Below are 21,113 nucleotides of genomic sequence, written 5' to 3'. Positions count from 1 at the left end.
CTTTTTTCTTTTATCACATGAACGAGGAAAAGAGCTAGCAATCAGAAGAATTCAAAGATTAACTACCACAGAAGGAGATTCTCCAAGGTCTTTGAGGAAGTTGAAAGGTTTCTCTGAGGGGAAAATTCTAGGGAAAAAGACTCAAGTCTTGATTCCTACTTCCTTTCAGGCTCTGTGCCCTCCTGGCATCTCATTCTCTGGTTGGAGTAGGATGGTGTGGCTTTGTTTTTCTTGGCTTTTTTCCAAGAACCAGGGATTAAATTTAGGACCTTGCGCTTGCTAGGCAGGCACAGCACCACTGAGCTAAATCCTCTGCCCAGGTGTGGCATTGTTTTGCCCCTTGCCTTCCTGTCTTTATATTACTGGGTAGCAAATCTTTCCAGAAGTTCTCGTGAAGGTAGTTTTCTTCATGGCATGTGGCCTGGATTGAGTCTGAAAGTAAATACCTGATTCACAGCAGTGACTAGGAGTATATTGTATTAGCAGTAGAAGGCTAAGGAAAAGTGCTGCTGGAGGTTTTCTGGAGTTTGAGCTCATCGCTATAAATGAGTGATACTGGTTGGAGAAGGACAGAGCTATAGTGAGATGTGTCAGTGCAGGAAGCCTGGAAAGACCTTGGCAAGACTGTATTAGGACAGATTGGAGCGTCTGCCTGCTCAGAAGTGTGAGCCATACGGAGCATATCACACCTGTGTGACACAATCTGTACTAGCTGCCCACTGTTTCCAAAACAGTGATTTTTCTAGTTTTAGGTGAATTATACAGTTAATATGTTGATGTCTGGCTATTGGTGATGGTAAAACAATAGCTAACATTTGGTCCTGGCTTAATGGACCTCTTAGATATGGAAGTAGGAAGCTCAATTGGTTATGCTTTTTAGAGGACCCTTCACTGATGCTGTGGGGATTTTGGACCTTTCCTCCAGAACTCCAAGCAGTTCTTTATGGTTTAAGCTCTTACCAGTCTCCTAAAATGTGCCTAGATATCTCATGCTTCTTTTCAGTTCTTGCTGATGAGAAAGAACTTTACACAGTGTCTAGCTCCTACTTGGCTCTTGGGTGATATTTTTATAATTATTATTTCTCACAGGTAAGGTATAATAACTTCAGTATGCTCTGTTTCCAGTTGCTACCATTCTTTCCCTTTGAATTTATTGATTTGATAGCCACAAACAATAAATCAGTTCATATTCTTTTTTTTTTTGGTACTGGGGATTGAACTCGGGTCTTTGCGCTTGCGAGGCAGGCGGCAGAACCACTGAGGTAAATCCCTGGTCCAGTTCATATTCTTTTAAAGACATTTTATTTTAAAATGTTAACTTCTCTCTTTTTTCTATTTTCCCACTCTCTTTTCTTTAATTTTATTCATGTTGCTTAGTTCACTTCGGCATACTTTTGCCATGTTGAAGGTATTTTCCTTTAAATCTCTGAATATGATATTGGCAGCAGTCATCTGTTCAGTGGCCGGGAAGCAGGAAGATGGTAGGGATGATTCCTAAAGAGTAAGCTGTAAGTTTCTGAAGTGAGGTTTTGAATAGCTTTTCCTCTCCCCAATTGAGTCCAAAAACCTTAAGTATTGTGAAAACTCTGAAGATAATTAATTGGGAAAATAAAAATATCTTTTTCATAAAGAGATTGATTTCTATGCCTCTCATTACTTTTTTTTTTCCTTAAATTTTTTATTGGTACATTTTTGGTATATATTACATTTCCATTTATCATTGGGTGCTTGTACCTGTACATGATGTATCTTGGTTTTCATTTTTTCCCCCATTACCTGTGTGCCCCTTACCCCCTCCACCCTTCCCTATTTACTTAGACTTCATTTTCATTTTTTTTTTCTTTTCTCATAATTTTTCCTTTCCCTTCTTTTCTTTCCCCATACCCTCCCACCTCCCCTACCCCTTTGGACCTTTTCCTATTTCAGAGTATCAATTATTCATTATTAATCCTTTTAATACTTATTTATACTTTCAGTTTCTCACATTAGAGAAACTGTTTGGTATTCACACGTGTGTCCTATTTATTTCACTTAAGAGTATGGCCTCAATATGCATCCATTTAGCTATAAATGACTCTAGTTTCTCATTCTCTATGGCTGAGTAGTACTCCATTTTATAAAAATACCACATCTTCTTTATCCAGTTTCCAGTTGATGGGCACTTGGGCCGTTTCCAAGCTTTAGCTAATACAAACTGTGCCACTATAAACATGGGTGCACATATATCGCTGTGGTATGATTCTTTTAATTCTTTTGGGAAGATAACCAGCAGGGGAATAGCTGGGTCAAATGGGACCTCCAGCCCTAGTTCTTTGAGGTATCTCCATACTGATTTCCACAGTGGTTGTACCAGTCTGCACTCCCACCAGTAATGGAGAAGGGTTCCTTTCTCTCCACACCCCCGCCAGCATTTGTTATTGGTTGATTTCTTGATAGCAGCCACTCTTTCTGGGGTGAGGTGGAATCTCAGTGTTGTTTTCATTTGCATCTCTTGAATGACCAGTGATGTTGAACATTTTTTCATATGTTTATTTGCCATGTCTACTTCTTTGTGTGAGAAATGTCTGTTCATTTCAAATGCCCATTTTTGACCTATTTTTGAATTGGGTCTTTGAATTTGGCCTCCCACTACTTTATTTTTTTTCTTTTTTTGGTACCAGGGATTGAACTCAGGTCCTTGCACTTGCAAGGCAAGCAATGGAACCACTGAGCTAAATCCGCGGCCCTGCTCCTCCCACTACTTTTTGATGTGTCAGTTTCTCTGTGCACGATTGTTTAATAGGAGAACCCAGAACCACTGGTGTACACTGATCCTTGTTAGCAACATGGGAGGATTTGGCAGTTGATAAAGGTGATACAGTCTCTTAGGAGGACATTTCAGATTATAAACAATTTTCTCCAACTTGTGCTCCCATTTGATTGGCTAATTACAAGCTAGGTTGGGGTGCTGTGTAAATGGAAAGATTAGATTATGTTAATATTGACAGATAGTATAACAAGAATTTCTGTTTTCTATTTTTTACTAAACTCCCTTGAATTTCAATCTGTGTGTATTTTTATCTGTCCTCATTTAGGATTATAACTGGGTAACTTATTTTTCCTATAAATGGTTCAGTTAAAAATAAAGATTGGTACAGATTAAGGATAAAAATACTGCTGCTCTTGTCAGTTCTATCCTCTTCCCTGAAATTTGGCCAATCTTTAACTTTGAATATAGTTCAGCTCCTCACACAGGCTGGGAATAGCCACAAATGAGTATGATTGGGCATTAATTTCATTTTAAGTGATTGATTAATTCTTTGGAGGCCCATTGTTATTTCAGCACCCTCTGACACCTGGATGGTGGTACTGGATCCTATGAAGCCTGGTGGACCTTTTGAAGTGATAGCACAACAGACTCTGGAGACAATGAACTCTACCTTGAGAGTTCATGATGTATTATTTGGAGATGTCTGGCTTTGCAGTGGGCAGAGTAACATGCAGATGACTGTTTTACAGGTAATTTGCAGAGTCTAAGCAATAAAAAATAATAGTGATGATAATGAAGAGAAAAAGGAGGAGAAGGGAATATGAAGGAGAAGGGAGGCTGCTTCTTTTTATTAAGTACTTACCATGTGTTAAGATCTGTTCCAGTTTCTTTCACATTTTATTTATTTATTTATGTTTTGGTACTGGGGATGGAACTCGGGTCCTTCCGCTTGCGCAGCAGTCCGCGAAACCACTGAGCTAAATCCCCAGCCCTTCTTTCACATTTTAATTAATTTGATTTAATGATATTAAGGGCTTAGAGATTAACTTGACAGTTACTGATTGGCACAAATGTATTTATATACTTTGATTTGTTTCTTTAATAGGGTAGTAACTTGGAAGGGTTACTGTTTTCTCTAGTTCTTTTTGCAAAACTGAATTAATTTTCCAGTTGAGTTTTATTTTCTTGTTTTTCTTCATCTATAAGAAATATTTGAATTTGAAGTCTAAGAATCATCACATATAGACTATGATCTCAATTCAATTCTTTTAAAAAAATTTGTAAAATAAAGTACTTTCACATAATTTAGGATTTCTTATTTTACTTTCTAGAGCTTCTTTTCCTTATAGTTCCTTCTTTTTAAAAAAAATTATTACCAAATAATGCTACTGAAAATCTCACTATGGACACATCTATTTTCATTTCATCATTAGTTTTCTAATTCGGCCTCAAAATTCTTCTATTTGTACCTTCCTAACCAATATTTTATTTGCTCTTACTTCCTGCCTTTCTTACATATATGGAAGCTTTTAAATTAAAATGCTTATTAAATTGAACTTTGATTGGTCTCTTTTAGCCTAAGTGGATGGAAAATTGAAGTTTTATCTCTTGATGGAAAACATTGTTTTGTATAGAAGTGGAATTGTTAACTCATTTAAGAAAACAGTACTTTTCTTAATGCTTTAATTACACTTCCATGTTTGTGTAGAAAAGCATGGGCCAGATCTGTTTGTATCTATATAGTCATTTTCTCAATAGCAGTCTATGCCAAGGGATCCCATCCCATTTTCTGTCAAGCTAAATGAGATCGTGATTGTTACGAGTAAACACATTCTTTCTGTCTAGAATTTACTCCTAGGCATGTTCTGTATTGAGCTGGAACTATGAGCTCTGAAATGTAAGGGAACAGAAGAGCAGATTCCATCTGAAACATCTAAGTGTTAATTTTTAATTTTTTATTTTAAACCATGCGCTTAGCTTGCAAGACAGCATTTTAGGTGCTAATAGTACCCACAGCCATGTTTTCTAGTCTCTTTACAGTCTATAAAGTCTTATTTTTTGATCAGAAGTATGTACTACATGACACCCCCTCTTATTTCTTTTGCTTCTTTCTCTCTACAGGCTCCCAATACACACTTGCATGTGTGCCCTGCTTCCCCCCACAAGTGTTTTTCTTTTTCCTTCCCTCCCTCTATGTGGAGGTAAGATTCTCACTATAATCTACCACTCTTCACATTCAAAGAAGGAAATGGCAGATTGTATGCCCATCTTGTTGTTAGGGTAAAGTGGAATTTTAAAATTGAATGTTATTTATAACACTGAGTGAGATGTTTATAAATGGAGAAAAATCTAAATGTTCATCTGTTGCCTCCTAAGTCAGGGGAGGTCTAAAGACTTGGCTATTTCTAGGTAGGTCCAGAAAAAGATGGCCAATGTCAGACAGGAAACCCATTTTTCAGTATTTTGGCACTCTACAGTCTTACTTTCCAAGGAGAGAAATTAAAATCCAGAAGAGAAGGCCTGATACCACATCGCTATAAAGAGATTCATAGGAGTTATGCTGGGTAGCTTATTTATAGCTATTACCTCAACCTTGAGATTGCTGCTATACTGTAGTAGAAGGTAAAATAACTTTCAGAGTCTCAAAATTCTTTAAGTCAATACTTAAGTTTCTCTGTGTCTTTCACCACATTTGTGCATGAGCGTGTACACACATATTCACATGAACACTTACACGCATGCCTTGTGCCCCCATGCAGACCCCATACTAAGATTCTCTGAGGAAATAGATTCTTGATGTGTCTTCATTAATTCAAGAATGCTGTATAAAGGTTACAAAATGAACACCAGTGAGCAGCTGCTTTGATGGCGAATGGTCTGGTCCCTGGAGAGACAGCAGTGCTGTCCCTCAGCCTCAGCAGCGTTAATGACTTCAAATACCTTGGTATTCATTTACATCCTCATTTAAATATTTGGTAGAAAAATAATTACACTGAGGTGTTTGATGAGATGAAATCTGATCTCAGCAGATGGAGTAAGGCTTCCCCTTTCATCAGCAGGGACACCAAGTGTCATTTAAATGAAAATCTTCCTGAAATCTCTTTATTCCTAAATTTGCTGCCAATATCCCTGAGGAAATGTTTCCATCAAAAAGGCCTAGTGATACTGGGAAAGGATACCAATTTCATAAGTAATTGTCACCAGGTACAGCAGGAATTTTCCCCACCCCCATTTTTGTTAACAATTTATCCGACTTTCAAGTTCTGGCTTGAAATAATACACAAAAGTGAGTTTGAAAATGGAAGTTTTCCAGCCAGTTTTTGGATCTCGTTTCATGTGTTGGTAACAGTACAGGAGAATGCCAACTGCCCTGACTCTGTTGCCCTGGCAGTACTCTGCAGAGTTAGCAACCGGTCTAAAAGACAAGTGGCATGTTCTCCCCGGCTGCCTCCCCAAGCTGGCATCACATTGCCATGAGGTGCTTGAGTTCCCAGCCAGTGCGGAAGCTTGTGTGGGTGGGAATGAAGCAGTTTCATCCACTGTTTCCATGGAAGCAACACACGATCCTTCGTGCTTAGTGCAGAACTGAATTTCAAGGGAGGAGACTTTTTACAGGTACTTGCTGCTGAAAAATAATTTCCCTGCCAGAATATACTGTGAGTGCATTAGCCTGTTCTTACTCTCCAATGTTTATTTTACATTAAATGTGCCAGGCAAGACCCTGAAGGAAAAGGTCTAAATTTACTATGGAGTTTTCCTGATACCATGTGTAATCTGTGTTCTGAAAGCTGGAAGACCAGTAACCTTTACAGCCCAGTGCTGCTGCTACCCAGGAGGCAGGCATTTCAGGCTGTAGCTCCCATTGTGACCAAAAGAGCCATTTCATTTGCATCTGTCCATCTCATTGACCACAGCTGGCTCTGTGGCAAGTCAGAAGGCTATTCATGGGGTAGCATATTTCAATGAAATGCTCTGTGGGGGCACCCTGGATGCTCCATCATGCTCCTCCATGTGGGCTGGAGGGCCAGCTGTATTCTCTGTGGTGGGTGGCAGGGAAAGTGAGCCAGCTGCACACTTGGTGGCTAGCGGCCAATGGAAAGTATTCCAGCCTCCTGTGCCTCTTGCTGTGGCTGCCCAGACTCAGCTGGAGTACCTATTCCCTGAGGCGGACAGTAACTGGGCTTTCTGATGCTTCCCTTAGCCCTTTGTTTTGGGAGAAGCTGGACTAGCTCAGGGAAATAGGGAGGACTCAAGAGGACACACACACACACACACACACACACACACACACACACACACACACACAGCAAACTAAGACATTGCCAGTCTCTTCTTTTCAACACAAAAGAAAAACATAATTAAAAGATTAGGATTAAAAGAAATAGCACTTGTGCCTAAACTCATAGAAGAGTGAGGTTTAATTAGACTAATGAATAGGCTACTCAAGACAGTGCACACATTCTTGTTCAGAAAAATCCTAACCCACTCCTGCCAGTCTTGGCAACCGAGGAGGGTTCCTAAAATGATACATCTTTGGGCAGATCCTCCTCTTTGTTTAATTCTTTGGGAGTGTTCTGAGCTGTTACCCTGAATACTACCTTTCATGCCTTCCATGTTTTCTTTGGTGACTACCAGGTCCCAGATGAGAATATAAACATTGTGAGAGTGATTCCAATATGTATGTTTCAACCATCACTTCTCAGGGCTGTTTCTTTTGAATATACTTCTCATGTGGTATGGATTACATAAATCTATCTCCCCATGGACTTTATGACTCCATATTGTTTCATTTCTAAGCAACAATTTTAAAAAAAGTTAATTGCCCTAGATGTGCATAATCAGATACTTTTTCAAAGTAGAAATATTTTTGTTTCAAGATAGCACCGTGGTCTAAGTGATAGCATTCTTCAGCTTAAACCACTGTACACCTTCCATTTGCCTAAGATCACAGGCTTCATTATAATCTGAGCCCTCTTTGGGAATATGCTTCACTGTGGTCAAAGTGAATCTAGTGATTCAGTCCAGGCTATTATAGGTTTTGGTTGTTACTCATATGCTCTTGGTCTATTGAAGGCTCAGAAGGAGCTCATTGAGTTAGAAGTATTTACTAAGACTGGCAGGCCAGTTCACCACCCACTAAGTTAAATGACATTTCAAATTCTCTTCTAGATATTTAATGCTACAAAGGAGCTGTCCAACACTGCTGCCTACCAGTCTGTCCGCATCCTCTCTGTCTCTCTCACTGAGGCAGAGGAGGAGCTGGAGGATCTAGACGCGGTTGACTTGCAGTGGTCGAAGCCCAGCGCAGGTATGTGAGTGCCTCAGCATGTGTCACATATTATCTGGTAGCCTAGTGCCCTAAGTGGACTCTGTAAAACTGGATTTGGTTCTTATCTGTCTACTTATTATTACTAAACTGTCTTTTTATTCATTTCTTGATTCTTCATCCCTTTCCTGGTGGTCACTATTTCATGTGTTTTTTCCCAAGACTCCACCAGTGAATCTTTCCTCTTGTGATGAGGAAATAACTCTTCCTTCAGTTTCAATGAAAACTGAAGCTATTCAGCATGAGCTTTTCCAGACTCTGTCTCCATTGCCTTGACCCTCTGTGTTCTCTTCACTTTCCTCATTTTTGTGCCTGAAGACACTGACAAGTGTCCTTTCAGAGATAATTCTGATGCCAGCCTTTATCTCCTCTAGGGCCTTCTTTATATTATCCATTAGGCTCTGTTCTTTTCCCCACTGTCCATTCAGCATGGAATCTTTATTTCATGCTTCCTTCATGTCAGACTCTGGTGCTAGCCCCAAGGACACAGCAGTGACTAAAACAGACACACCGTCTATGCTCATGGGGTTAGCCCTCCTTTTATTTTAAAGAAACAAGACAAAGCCAAACATAACACTTGCTCTTCTCATGAAGCTTCATCTCTTTCCTTTGCTTTGTTATACCTTTCTAAAACATCTTTTGTCTTTATCCTTTTCATTTCCTTGCCTTGGGCTCACTCTTTAGTCCTTTGTAAGCTGGCTTATGCTTCCACTTGAATGATTTGTTCACTTCAGGGTTATTACTCTTCTCATTATAAACTCTAGGGACCTCTGTGACATTCAACATTGTGGACCACCCCTTTCAGAAACTGTGGGTTCCTTCTAGCTTATGTGGTGCTTCCTTTTTTAGTTCTTCTCTGCTATCTCTCTCCCCATCCTTTGCTTCTTCAATCCCCTCCTTCAGCCAGGGCCCCTGTGTTCTTTCTAGTGCTTTACCTTGGTGACCCTAGTTGCTCCTACATTTTCAAATGTTAAGGCATTCAACAAATATCTGAGTGCCCGCTATGTGCCGGGCACTGTTGTAAGTGCTGGGGCTGTAGCAGTGAATAACATAGGCAAGAATACCCAACTGTATGGTACTTACAGTGTAGTGTGAGGGAATATAGAAAATGAGGGATTAGTAAATTACATGCTAAGTGCCTGATGCTATCTAGTCTCACAGCACCTAAATTTTTCCTTTAAGAGATCCACAACTAAATGGATTCAAGTGAATTTTTGGATGAATCCTTTGCACTAAGAACTCTTAATGCATATTATTTAAAACCCAGGAATCAGTTGGATCTGGATAATGTAAATTACCTTGCTGCTGGAACTCCTTTTTATTTCTTTTTTTTTTTTGGTACCAGCGATTGAACTTAGTACCTTGCACTTATGAGGCAGGCAGTGGAACCACTGAGCTAAATCCCCAGCCCTTGGAACTCCCTTTTGTTCTCTGATCTCAGAAACCAAGTAAATTTGAATGCCATTGTGTAGAGTAGATGGTGATATATACTGAGACAAAAGTGAATAAATAAAATACATCAGGAAGGAGATAGTAGGGGTTGTTGGATTGCAGTGGGGTAGCATTTGCAATTTAGAGTGGCCAGGGAAGTCCCAACGGAGAAAGGGGACATTTCAGTAATAACCTGAAAGAGGCAATGCAGATCTGGGGGAAATAGCATAGTAGACCAAGTCTCTCTCATGTTTAGATGCTCTTCTGCCTCTTTTTCTTTCTGCATCTAGGAAGGGTTCTCTGATTAGGTTGAACTCACCCAGATGATCCAACCTTCCCTCCAGTCTTACCTTCCACTAATCTCCTTTTTCAGTCTCTGCTCTAGCCAAATACATTCAGAATATTTCCTATCTGATGTGCAACACACAGTTACTGACTCTATTACGTCCTAGACATTGAAGATACAGACATGAGTAAGATGAAGTCCCTGCCTTCAGGTAGCTAATAGTGTAGTGGTAAGGGAAACACTAAATTTGTTATTATAGTGAGGTACAGCAACACAGCTCTGCACAGGGGACTGTGGAAACACATGGAAGGAACTCAGTATTTATTATGATGCTTATTATAATTTGTCTTGAATTTGATTTTTTCTTTGGTGCTAAAACCTGCTCATACTTTTTTGTATCTCTTGAGGTACTTACCATATTTTGCCGTCCATTTTATAGATAATATTTATTCCATAAACTACAAGACCTATCGGGTCAGGTTCAGTTTTTCTATATCTCTTCCATTATCATATCCCAATCATCTAGCACTTCCTGGCACCTAGTAGTTTCTAAATATATTTTAATTTATTTGAAATTAATTTGAATTTCCACTCTTGCACTATCAACTCTTAGAGTGTAAGAATTGTACAGCATTGAGTTTGAGTCTTTCATAGTACCAAACCAGTGACCCATACATAACAGGTCTTTCAAAAGTATTGGGATGAATTGATCCTACCAGCCATATGTGCATGCATGTTCCTCTCTTTAGTTTTCTTCTAACATGGAAATTGCTCACTTTGGCCTGTGGTGGTTACTGGGCAATACTGACAAAGGAGACTGCTGAAAATTTAATAATTGGTTTTGGTTTCTGTTGCTTTCTCTTTTTGCCAGACTTCTCATCACTTAGGTATATGCTTGTTATGATAACGATAAAATTGGGTATAAAACCACCCAGAAAAAAATAAGCATTTGTTCTCTACCTTATGTCCACTTGGTTTTTTTTTTTTTCTTTTTTCTGTTGAGTGAGCTAAGTGGGAATGAGTGGCCAGGTAAGAGGAAAGGTGGCAAGAAGGGTAGTGCAGGGACATGATGGTCTTTGTGTCAGTTACCTACTGAGAAAGATGTATTAATATTCCTGATTGTGAGGATTGTGCAGGGAGCCTGCTTGCCTGGCTAGAGACTTTTGGCTCCAGATTATGTAAGTAAATTATTTATACTCAGATTGAGAACGCAATAGGTATCATTGGTCTCTGTGTCTGGCTGAGAGCCCCTATTTCCTTCTTATGAGAACAAACATTTTGAACAACAGAAAAATTGAAGACAGATAAAAGGAAACTAAAATGCTTTTTTTTTTCTTTTTTGGTACTGGGGATCAAACTTGGGGCCTTGTGCTTGCGAGGCAGGCACCGGAACCACTGAGTTAAATCCCCAGCCCCTAAAAGGAAACTATTGCTAAGGCCATAGGTTTCTCCTTTGGAAGAGATTCTCCTCAGCAAAGGTTTGAAAGCAGTGCTTTGCCTTGGTGTTATCTTCTCATTGCCTCTCAGCCTACTTTTGAAAACTCTCAGAATGGTACAGAAGGGGTGGCCCATACCCAGTTCTTTCACATAGACCCACTTAGTAGCTTCAGTTCATATCCATCTACTTTTCCTCCGACTCTTTTCCTTTATTTCTTCGACAGAAAATTTAGGCAATGGATACTTCACGTACATGTCAGCAGTGTGCTGGCTCTTTGGGCGTTACCTGTATGACACTCTGCAGTATCCCATTGGGCTGATCTCCTCCAGCTGGGGTGGGACACCCATTGAAGCCTGGTCATCAGAAAGGTCACTGAAAGCCTGTGGAGTCCTTACAAAAGAGTAAGAGAGCATTCTCCTGTGCGGGAAAAAGCCTAGCAGGGGATTCTACAAGGCAGAGGGTTACCATGGTCTCCTTTGGGGAGTTAAGTATATGTTGACTGTCCAGATATATACTGAATGTGTGGAGTTTACCTATGTATGGGTAAAGTGTTCTTTTCATCGTCATCGCACTGCAATCATTTGAGAATGGTCAAGAAGGAATTATGATTCTTTTCCTTAGTAAAAGCAATCACAAATGCTTACTGAAAGCATTCTATATGCCAGTTACTATTCTAAATCCTTCACACACACACACACACACACATAGTTTTTTTTAATACACTCAACAGCTTCTTGAAGTGAAGATGCTATTATCATCCCAAGGATAAAGACACTAAGTCTCGGAGCCGGGGATTTAGCTCAGTGATTTCGCCACCTGCTGTGCAAGCGCAAGGACCCAAGTTTGATCCCCGGTACCAAAAAAAAAAAAAAGACACCAAGTCTCACAGAGCTCTGAAGACATGGCTAGGAAAGGGCAAGTCTGGTGTCTTTGCTCCTAACCATGGTGCTCTGTTGCCCAGAGTAAACAGTCTAACAGGAAGAACAAATGAATAAGCACATCCTCGAGAATATATGCATATACTGGTTATGAAAGCCCAAACCTACCTAGGAAGAGCTGGATCAGAAGAATGTGTGGAGGATGAAAGGGCTACAGTGCTACCTTGGTTCATGAACTTAATTTGTTCCATGATTCTGGAAAAGATGGCTGTGGTCGTGTTCATCACATGATACAATATGCAAACAAAAACAAAATTTTTCCAACCACTTTTGTTTGTGAACCAAATTGCTCCCAAACAAAACTGTTCCTGAGGGCCAGGGATTTAGCTCAGTGGTTCCACCACCTGCCTCGTAAGTGCAAGGTCCCGAGTTCGATCCCCAGTACCAAAAAAAAAAAAAGTGTTCATGAACCGAGGTAACACTGTAGTTGGTAAAAAATCCCTAGTTACAGTCCCCAGTATTACCAAAAAAAATCCTGACAGCATCAACCAATATAGAGATGAGCAGAATATGGCCCACTATCCTAGACATTGTCACAGTCACGCTGGGAGGAGGATGGACTCTGCTCTGGTATGGTTGGGACAGTTTGAGTAATGGCATGCCTGTGGGAGAGTGGACCATAAGTATGGACAGGAGGAGTGGGTTCTGGTAGAGCAGGAGGGAGCATCAGATCCAGGACATGGTGCTGGTGGGTAGTCTGGAGCCAGGTCTCCCAGACGTGGGGGTTGGGGGAGATAGACCACGGGCATGGGGAAGTGGGTATTCTCATACACAGCTGCTGGGAGGATAAGTTTCAATATATGTGTTCTACTGAGAAATTTGGGAACACATCCAAAGCTTTTAAAAAAATGTACTTTTTAACTCAGTAATTTTATTTCCTGGAATTTATCTTAAGGAAATAATTGAGGAAATTAAGGAAATAATTGCAGTGATTTAGCTATAATCATAGCATTGGTTATAAAAGCAAAAAGGTAGCTGGGAGCTGTGGCACAGGTCTATAATCCCAGCACTCTGGGAGGCTGAAGCAGGAGGATTGCAGACTTGAGCCCAGCCTAGGCAGCTTAGCAAGACCCTGTCTCAAAATAGAAAATAAAAGGGCCGGGGATTTAGCTCAGTGTTGCTGCCACCTGCCTCAAAAGCACAAGGTCCTGAGATCCATCCCTGGTAGCAAAAGATAATAAACAAAGAGATGAGGCTGTAGCTCAGTGTGAAGGCCCTGGATTCAATCCCCAGTACAAACAAAACAAAACAAAACAAAAAACAAAAACAGGCAAAAATCTGAAATCAATCTAAGTATCCATCTCTTGAATAGTAGTTATTGCCTGTATAAAAAACTGATAATAAATCACTTCTCCCACTCTAAATTCACAGAAGGATGAGTGACACACTTACTGTGGGAAAAACTTGGAAGTGAAATTTAGACTAATACATGTTTTCAAGTGAAATGGAGCTGATCCATTTACTTCTGTGTTGTTTTCATCAGAAGTTTTTCCAAGTGAAAGCAGATAGATGTTCAGCATAGGAATCCTGATGTGATCACTCACTAGCTTTTTGGTGACCCTGTGTATCTTACTGATTTCAGGTCTGTTCTGTATGATTCTATATCCGGTCCCAGCGAGCACTCTGTTCTCTGGAATGCCATGATCCATCCACTACAGAATATGACTCTGAAAGGTGTGGTATGGTACCAGGGTGAGTGTTCAGTTTGCTCTTTATCCATTGTATCAGTTAGCTTTTGCTGCATAATAAATGATCCTTGAAATTAGTGGCTTAAAAATAATTGTATAATTTTATTTAGCTCATTCTCCTTTGGTCTATCAAGGTAGTTCTTCTGTCTGGGCTGCTTCGGCTGATTTCTGTTGGGAACTCTTATGTGTCTCTGACCTGTCAGGTTGGTGGTTGGAGGACATAGGATGGCTCCCTCCAATCCATGTGCTCCATGGTTCTTAGGTGGCCTCTCTTCCTTTAGCAAGCGGCGTCACACTCATTTATCATGACATAATTGTCTCAGGGTTCCAGGTGTATCAAGAGAGAGCTAAGCCCGAAGCTGATACTTTATGCTTCTGCTTATGTCATGTTGGCGGGTGCCTCACTGGTCAGATCAAATCCCAGGCCAGTCCTAAGCAGCTGTGGGAAGGCCACCCCCTCAGGATGTGGAGAGAGGGAGGAGAGCAACATGTGCCACTTTTGAAGTCTACTCCAAATTTATTTTACAATATTGGCTGTTTTAAGGGGAAGCCAATATACATTACAATAAGGACCTGTACAATTGCACGTTCCCTGCCCTCATTGAAGACTGGCGCCAGACCTTCCACTGTGGCTCCCAGGGACAGACAGAGCGTTTCTTTCCCTTTGGATTTGTCCAGGTATGTGTTGAGAGGAAGAAGGTGTATGGGCACTGGTATGAGATACACTATTTATTTTTCCTGCTTTTGCCCCACAGCATGCTTGCATAGAATTTAATGTAAGGCTTAATTCATGTGAGTTAAAATAATGAGACAAATCTTTTAAAAAAATTAATAAGAAATTAATATTTATTCTTACAAAGCATTACAGGTTCACTGAGAAATATTAAAAAGATAAGCCAAAATTAAAAAGAAAGCTAAAACCATTATGGATTCTACAATCTAGAAATAAACAGACCTTTCTGCTCATATATAATTATAATAGGATCCATAGCATAATACTATACCATATCTTAGTTTTGCTCTTTCTTTTTGTGCTATTGGGGATTGAACTCAGGACCTTGCACTTGCAAGGCAGGTGCAGTGACCCTGAGCTACATCCCCAGCCCTTGTTTTTGCTCTTAATGTCATAATGTCATTCACAATGTCCTAATGTCATAATATCATAATGTCATAATGTCATTCACAATGTGAGTATATTTTCATGTCAATCAATATTAATCTTCAACACAACTTGTAACAATTATGAAGTATTCTGAAACATGGTTGTATTGTAAAGTATTTAATGAGTTCTTAATAGATGAGTACTTAGGTATTTTCAACATTTTGATTTTATAAGTGGTAACATGTTTATTTTTCTCTAGTGAATTCTGTGTAGCCTGAATTTTTTTTTTTTTTTTTTTTTGGTACTGGGGCTTGAACTTGGGTCCTTGTGCTTGTGCTGCAGGTGGCGAAACCACTGAGCTAAATCCCTGGCCCATAACCTAAATCTTTCCATAAGATAAATTTCTAGAAATGAAATTACTGATTCAGAAGATCTACCTGTAATGCCCTTGTCCATGTTCCTATTTCAATGTAGAATTTGTATAAATTTATACTTTCAACAACTGTCTGTGAAAATGTAGACTTCCACACATCTTCCCTAATGCTGTTATCCCTTCTACCCCCTGAAAGAGCCCATGTTCTCCACTCCCAGGCATTGCATATGCCCCTGGCTGGAACAGTGTCTCCCATAGTTTCTTAGCTAACTTGTAATTGTCCTTTAGGTCACAGCCTAGATAGTAGTTAGGAAACCTGTGACTAATCAAAGCCTGCGTTAGAGCACCCTTCTCCCCAATTTTCTTTTTTTGCATGCTTTACTTCCCTTATTACTTGCGTGAAAGTTGAGCACATGCCCATATTTTCCTAGCTCACATTTACATTCCTAACATTTACTTGTTCGGCACTCATTAAATAATGGCTTATCACATGAAATGAAAAACTATATCAAGAGAAAGCATACTTTTAATCAGAGGTAACTCATCAGAAAGATTCTGCTTTCAGCTTTGTATAAATGGAACAAACATACTTGGCCAAGTTCATAATTACCTTTCTTCACTGTTCCATAGGAACTGTTTAAGACCTAAACTTTTTGGGTGGTAGTTCTGGCTTTTAATAGAACAAAGGAAATTAAATAAGATGTTATGAAAACAAGGCCTAGTTGCAGTACAGTAGTGTCTGAGTGGGGTATGCATAGCTCAGACATCTTCCATGATCCCACAAATACTTTCTTGCTATCCTTCCATCTCCTGGCTTTGTTCTGTTTCACCCTATAGCTACCCTGCTTTTTGAGTAGAGATTTTTTTTTTTAAGTAGAGATTTTTAAGACCTTTCCATTTAAAACACTTTTATGATTATTTTCTTTCTTTTTTCTTATATTTATTTTGACTTTGAAATAAGATTACTCTGCTCATTATTTTCAAAATAGCAGCTTCTTCCACCAGTTCTGCATTACTATACTTTTATCAAATCACAATAGTGATTTGAAAGTGACTTTAGCTAATTCTAACCAAAAGTATGCATTGACTACAGATATGCACTGAACTGTGGGAAGTGCTAGAGATAGGAGGCCTGGTCCTTTTCATATGCCTTACTGTTTAGCTGAAGTCTTTAATCTCCAGGCTTTAACTGTATCATCAATAAAAACAATAAAGACATGTGGTTACTTATAGGAAACTGGGACTATAATTACATATACATATATATTCATATAATTACATATACATTTATGTTCCTTCAAAGAGAAATACTCAATATGATAATATTGCAGCGCAATATTGGTTCAGAGCCTGGGTCTGGAGCCAGACTCTCTGGATTCAAATTCCAGCTCTGACATTTCTTGAGCTATGTGGATTTGAACAAGATACCAAACCTTCTTGTTATTTTAAGTATTAAACAACTCACTCCATATGAAGACTGGCATATGCCAGATAATGTTAGTGTTTATTATTATTGAGAGAAATCAGAATGTTTAGAGGGACAGTTGGTCTGTTAGGAAGGATGAATTTGCTTTATGGAAATGTTTGAAATGATGATTGCAGTACTTAAAAATGTAGGACTTGAACTCTGTAAAGAGAGCAAGCCCAGCTATGTAGCCAAGAGTTATTGGTGGAGGAGGGGACCAGAAACAAGAGAGAGAAAAAGAGCAGGAGGCTGGAGACTGGAGACCCTAGGGGTGTACTTTTAAAAGGCGCTTTGGAGGAACAGACTGCAAATTGCATGTTACTTGTAAAATTTTCAGTTTTATATTATTTGGCTGGTTGTATGCCTTCATTAACTACAGTATTCCTGCTACTCTCTGCGGGAGAGGGAACAGTGCCCCTCCATATGTCAGATTAGGAAGAATACAAGAATTCCATTTGTGTGTGGAGTGTGCTGGTGCCCCCTTGTGGCCAATTTGTAGTAGTGCAGTCAGTGGAATAGAGTGGGTTCTCCCCAAACTTCCAGCTGACATTTTGAGAAAAGGTCTTTGGCCCCAGGGCCGATTAGTAAATCTCCCTGTTGACTTCTGGCTAGTACTCACCATAGGCTTTTCTGATGACCTTGTCGCTGTGATTCTTATCATGGCATTGGCTGGTTAATGTCATTCTACTGTTAGTCTTTGGGTGTTATGTGGAAGAAGTAGGGTGACTCATTGGATCTTTATTTCTGTTTTTTAGTTCTCATGAGATTCTTTTGTGAAGCTTTAGTAGTTTTTATCATTTCATATGTTAAAAGAATTTTTTTTTTGAGACGGGGTCTTGCTATGCAGCCCACAATGGCCTTGAACTCACTATGTAGCCCAGGCTGACCTTTAACTTGTAGCCATCCTCCTGCTTCAGCCTCCTGCGTGCTGGAATTACAGGGATGCACCAGCATTCCTGGTTTAGCATTTCATATGGTAAAGCTGATTTGTATAAAATTTTAGTAAGAGTATCGAAATGTTCCCTTAGTTCCATATCATAGCCAAGACTTCTTCTTGCTACTGTCGAGCCTTTTCATGCTTTCCTGTTGGTTTCCAGTCTTTCTAGAGGTACTCAGGAAGCAGAAAAATATTCTCTATTCAAAGCTTCATCTGGCCACATTTGTATGAATGATGTCAGGTATTTCCTGGGCCATGTGAGTAACAAGACTGGGTGGAGTGGTCTGTTATGCAGCTCCTGTGATGGGAAAAGGAGTCAAAAGACAATGTGGGTTTTAGCAAGGCTGCCCCCCCACCTTTGTGAGCTGTTAGATCATGGTTTGTAAAAGAGAGAGGTTGCTGCATTCCATTACTGGAACCAGGTTGAAGAATAAGATGCTATCTAAATAAAAGAACAGGATAATATAAATATCAGAAAAGGAAGGGAGGAATAATAGCGGGACCATGTGGATTACAGTAATGGGAAAGGATTTTGGTGAGACTGTCCTTTCCAGATAGGAGTACCTCAACTTTCAGTCCTGGTGAAATGAATCCTGTTAACTCATTCTGTGTACAGTGCCTGGTTACTTCTCTCTTCCTTGACTCCTTTTTCACTAGTTCTAGCCTCCGTCATCCCTTCCTCAAATTACTGTCTCCTAGCTAGTCTTCCTCCTTGCTTCTACCTTGTCTCCTTCTTGTCTCAATATCTCAGTCAAAGTGATCCACTGAGATACAGTATCAGAAGGCCCCAGTGGCCCCATATGACTGAGGCCAACAAGGCCATGCCATACATGATCTGCCCCAGTCACCCATGGCTTTACTTCCTGATTCAATTTACTGCATGGCTCCATTTGACATACTCCTGCTCAGAGCTGTCATTTTCTTTTCCTTTTGACTAGAAAGTTTATCCACCACTGTATTAATTTTCCACTGTTTGAAACAAATGATCACCAATTTACTGTAGCAGCTTAAAACAATACAAAACACATTTACTATCTCACAGTTTCTACAGGTGAGGAGCTTTGTCATACATAGCATATTTGGGCCCTCTGCTCATAGGAGCAGAAAAGGTGTCAGACACATCTAGGGTCTCAACTAAGGCTTGGGGGTTCCCTTGTTGCAGAACTTGTTTCCTCGAAGCTGCACAACTCATGGCCACTTACTTCTTGAAGGCCAGCAGGAGAGAGTCTGACTCTTTTGATGGGCTTCCCTGATTCAGTCAGGCTCCTCCTTGTGGTGCTCTTGAAGTCCACTGATTAGGGACCTTACTGACATGTGAAAAATCTCTTCATTTTTGCTGTACAACAGAACATAATCATGGGAGTAAAATCCTGTTACCTTTGCCAATCTGTTGGTTAGAAGAAAGTTACAGATGCCCACCACAGAGTGCATGGAATTGTATAAGGATGCGGGGTCACTGTGGCTTATGTTAGAATTCTAACAGCCTCCTCTGTCACCCTGTCCTTGTTTTTTTCCAACCCTTCCTCTCACTCTTCCTTATTTTTTTCCAGTGGATTTGTCACTTTCTTATATGATGTAGAATTACTGATCTTGTTTGTTGGTTATCTTCCCTCACTAGCATATGTTCATGGGAAGGAATTCTTGTGTTTTGTTCACTTCTCTACCTTCTGGGCCAGTATTAGTGCCTGGCACTGAGTAGATGCTCAGTAAACATTTCTTAAGAGCTGAATGATATTTCATGAGCTTTAATTCTCCATAGGCTCTTTCTGGAACAATATTATTTCCCAAATATTCTGCTACTACTTGGTGAGATGCCCTATATCTCAAGCAGATGATTCAGATGTTATAGATTCTAAGCAATGGATTTAAGCCTTTCTTTTTGCCCCATATCCAGTTAGTTGCCTGGTTCTGTTAGTTTGTCCTATTTCTGAACATCTCATTTCCACTACTGTTCCTCTAAGTTAGATTTTATTTTTTTTTGGTCTAAAATATGTTAGTCCATTTTCCATTATTGTAACAAATACCTCAGCTAAACTTACAAGGAGAAACGTTGTGTTTGAGTTTAAGGTTTCAGTCCATGGTTGCTTGGCCTTGTTGCTTGTAGTATATCATGGTGGGAGTGTGTGGCAGAGGAAGCCTGTTCACCTGATGGCAGGTGGGATGCAAAAGGAGAGACAGGAAGGGGCCGAGGCACTGTCAGCTACTTCAAAGGCATGTCACAGTGACTTAACTTCTTTCTACCAGGCCCCATTTCCTAAAGGCTCCACCACTTCTCAATAGCACCATAGGCTGGGGCCAAGTCTTCAGTACATGGGCCTTTGGGGACTTCAATATCTAAAGTATACCAAATATAGTAGCTTCTTTATTCATCAGCCTCTCTTGTATAATCACTGTATTACTCTTAAAATGGTCCTTTTAGCATGTCAGTAATTTCAGTGACTGTTTAATTGATCTAAAATTCATATAAGATTAACCCTTTGAAAATGTTCAATTCAGTAACATTTTACTACATTCACAACATTGAGCAGGCATCGTCATCACTGTAGTGGTTCCCTATTGCTTACAGAATAAAGTAGCAACTCTGTCCACATACTTGTCCATGCTGTCTTTCCTACCCTTTCTATCATAAATACTCTAGTCCAGCTAGATTGTGCTTTCTTCCTTCCTCTGCCCCTTATAAAGTAAAGCAGGGGTACTTGTAGTGGCTTCTCATATTTTCTGTGTTCATTCAAATACTTTTCAAATAGATTTTTTTTTTTTACTTAAATTCTTTTATTGGTACATTTTAGGTATACAATACATTTACATTTATCTTTGGGTGCTTGTACCTGTACATGATGTATCTTGGTTCTTATTTTTTCCCCATTACCTGTGTGCCCTTCACCCCTCCACCCTTCCCTATTTACATAGACTTTGTTTCCATGTTTTTTTCTTTTCTCATAATTTTTCCTTTCCCTTCTTTCCTTTCCCCATCTCCTCCCACCACCCCTACCCCTTTGGACCTTTTCCTCTTTCAAAGTATCAATTATTAGTTATTAATCCTTTTAGTCCTTATTTACACTATCAGTTTCTCACTGGAGAAACTATTTGGTATTTACACATGTGTGTCTTATTTATTTCCCTTAAGAGTATGGCCTCAATATGCATCCATTTAGCTATAAATGACTCTAATTTCTCATTCTTTATGGCTGAGTAGTACTCCATTTTATAAAAAAACCACATCTTCTTTATTCAGTTTCCAGTTGATGGGCACTTGGGCTGCTTCCAAGCTTTAGCTATTACAAACTGTGCTGCAATAAACATGGGTACACATATATCACTGTGGTATGATTCTTTTAATTCTTTTGGGAAAATACCGAGCAGGGAAATAGCTGGATCAA

The 21,113-nt window shown here is 39.7% G+C and overlaps 1 protein-coding gene across 1 annotated transcript in view; it reads left to right on the top strand.

The window, feature by feature from the left end:
- Positions 1-21,113, top strand: part of Siae (sialic acid acetylesterase) — a 43,067-nt gene that overhangs the window by 9,885 nt on the left and 12,069 nt on the right. The window contains exons 3-7 of the mRNA XM_004874456.4: positions 3,323-3,498; positions 7,919-8,057; positions 11,454-11,631; positions 13,751-13,860; positions 14,401-14,534. Of these exons, the coding sequence (XP_004874513.1) occupies positions 3,323-3,498; positions 7,919-8,057; positions 11,454-11,631; positions 13,751-13,860; positions 14,401-14,534 (737 nt within the window). The remainder of the gene's footprint in view (positions 1-3,322; positions 3,499-7,918; positions 8,058-11,453; positions 11,632-13,750; positions 13,861-14,400; positions 14,535-21,113) is intronic.

Source organism: Heterocephalus glaber, unplaced genomic scaffold (genome assembly GCF_053883595.1).
Source record: "Heterocephalus glaber isolate CG9 unplaced genomic scaffold, H.glaber_assembly_v1.0 deba00000006, whole genome shotgun sequence".
Classification (NCBI taxonomy): Eukaryota; Metazoa; Chordata; class Mammalia; order Rodentia; family Bathyergidae; genus Heterocephalus; species Heterocephalus glaber.
This window is presented reverse-complemented; position numbering and strand designations above follow the sequence as displayed.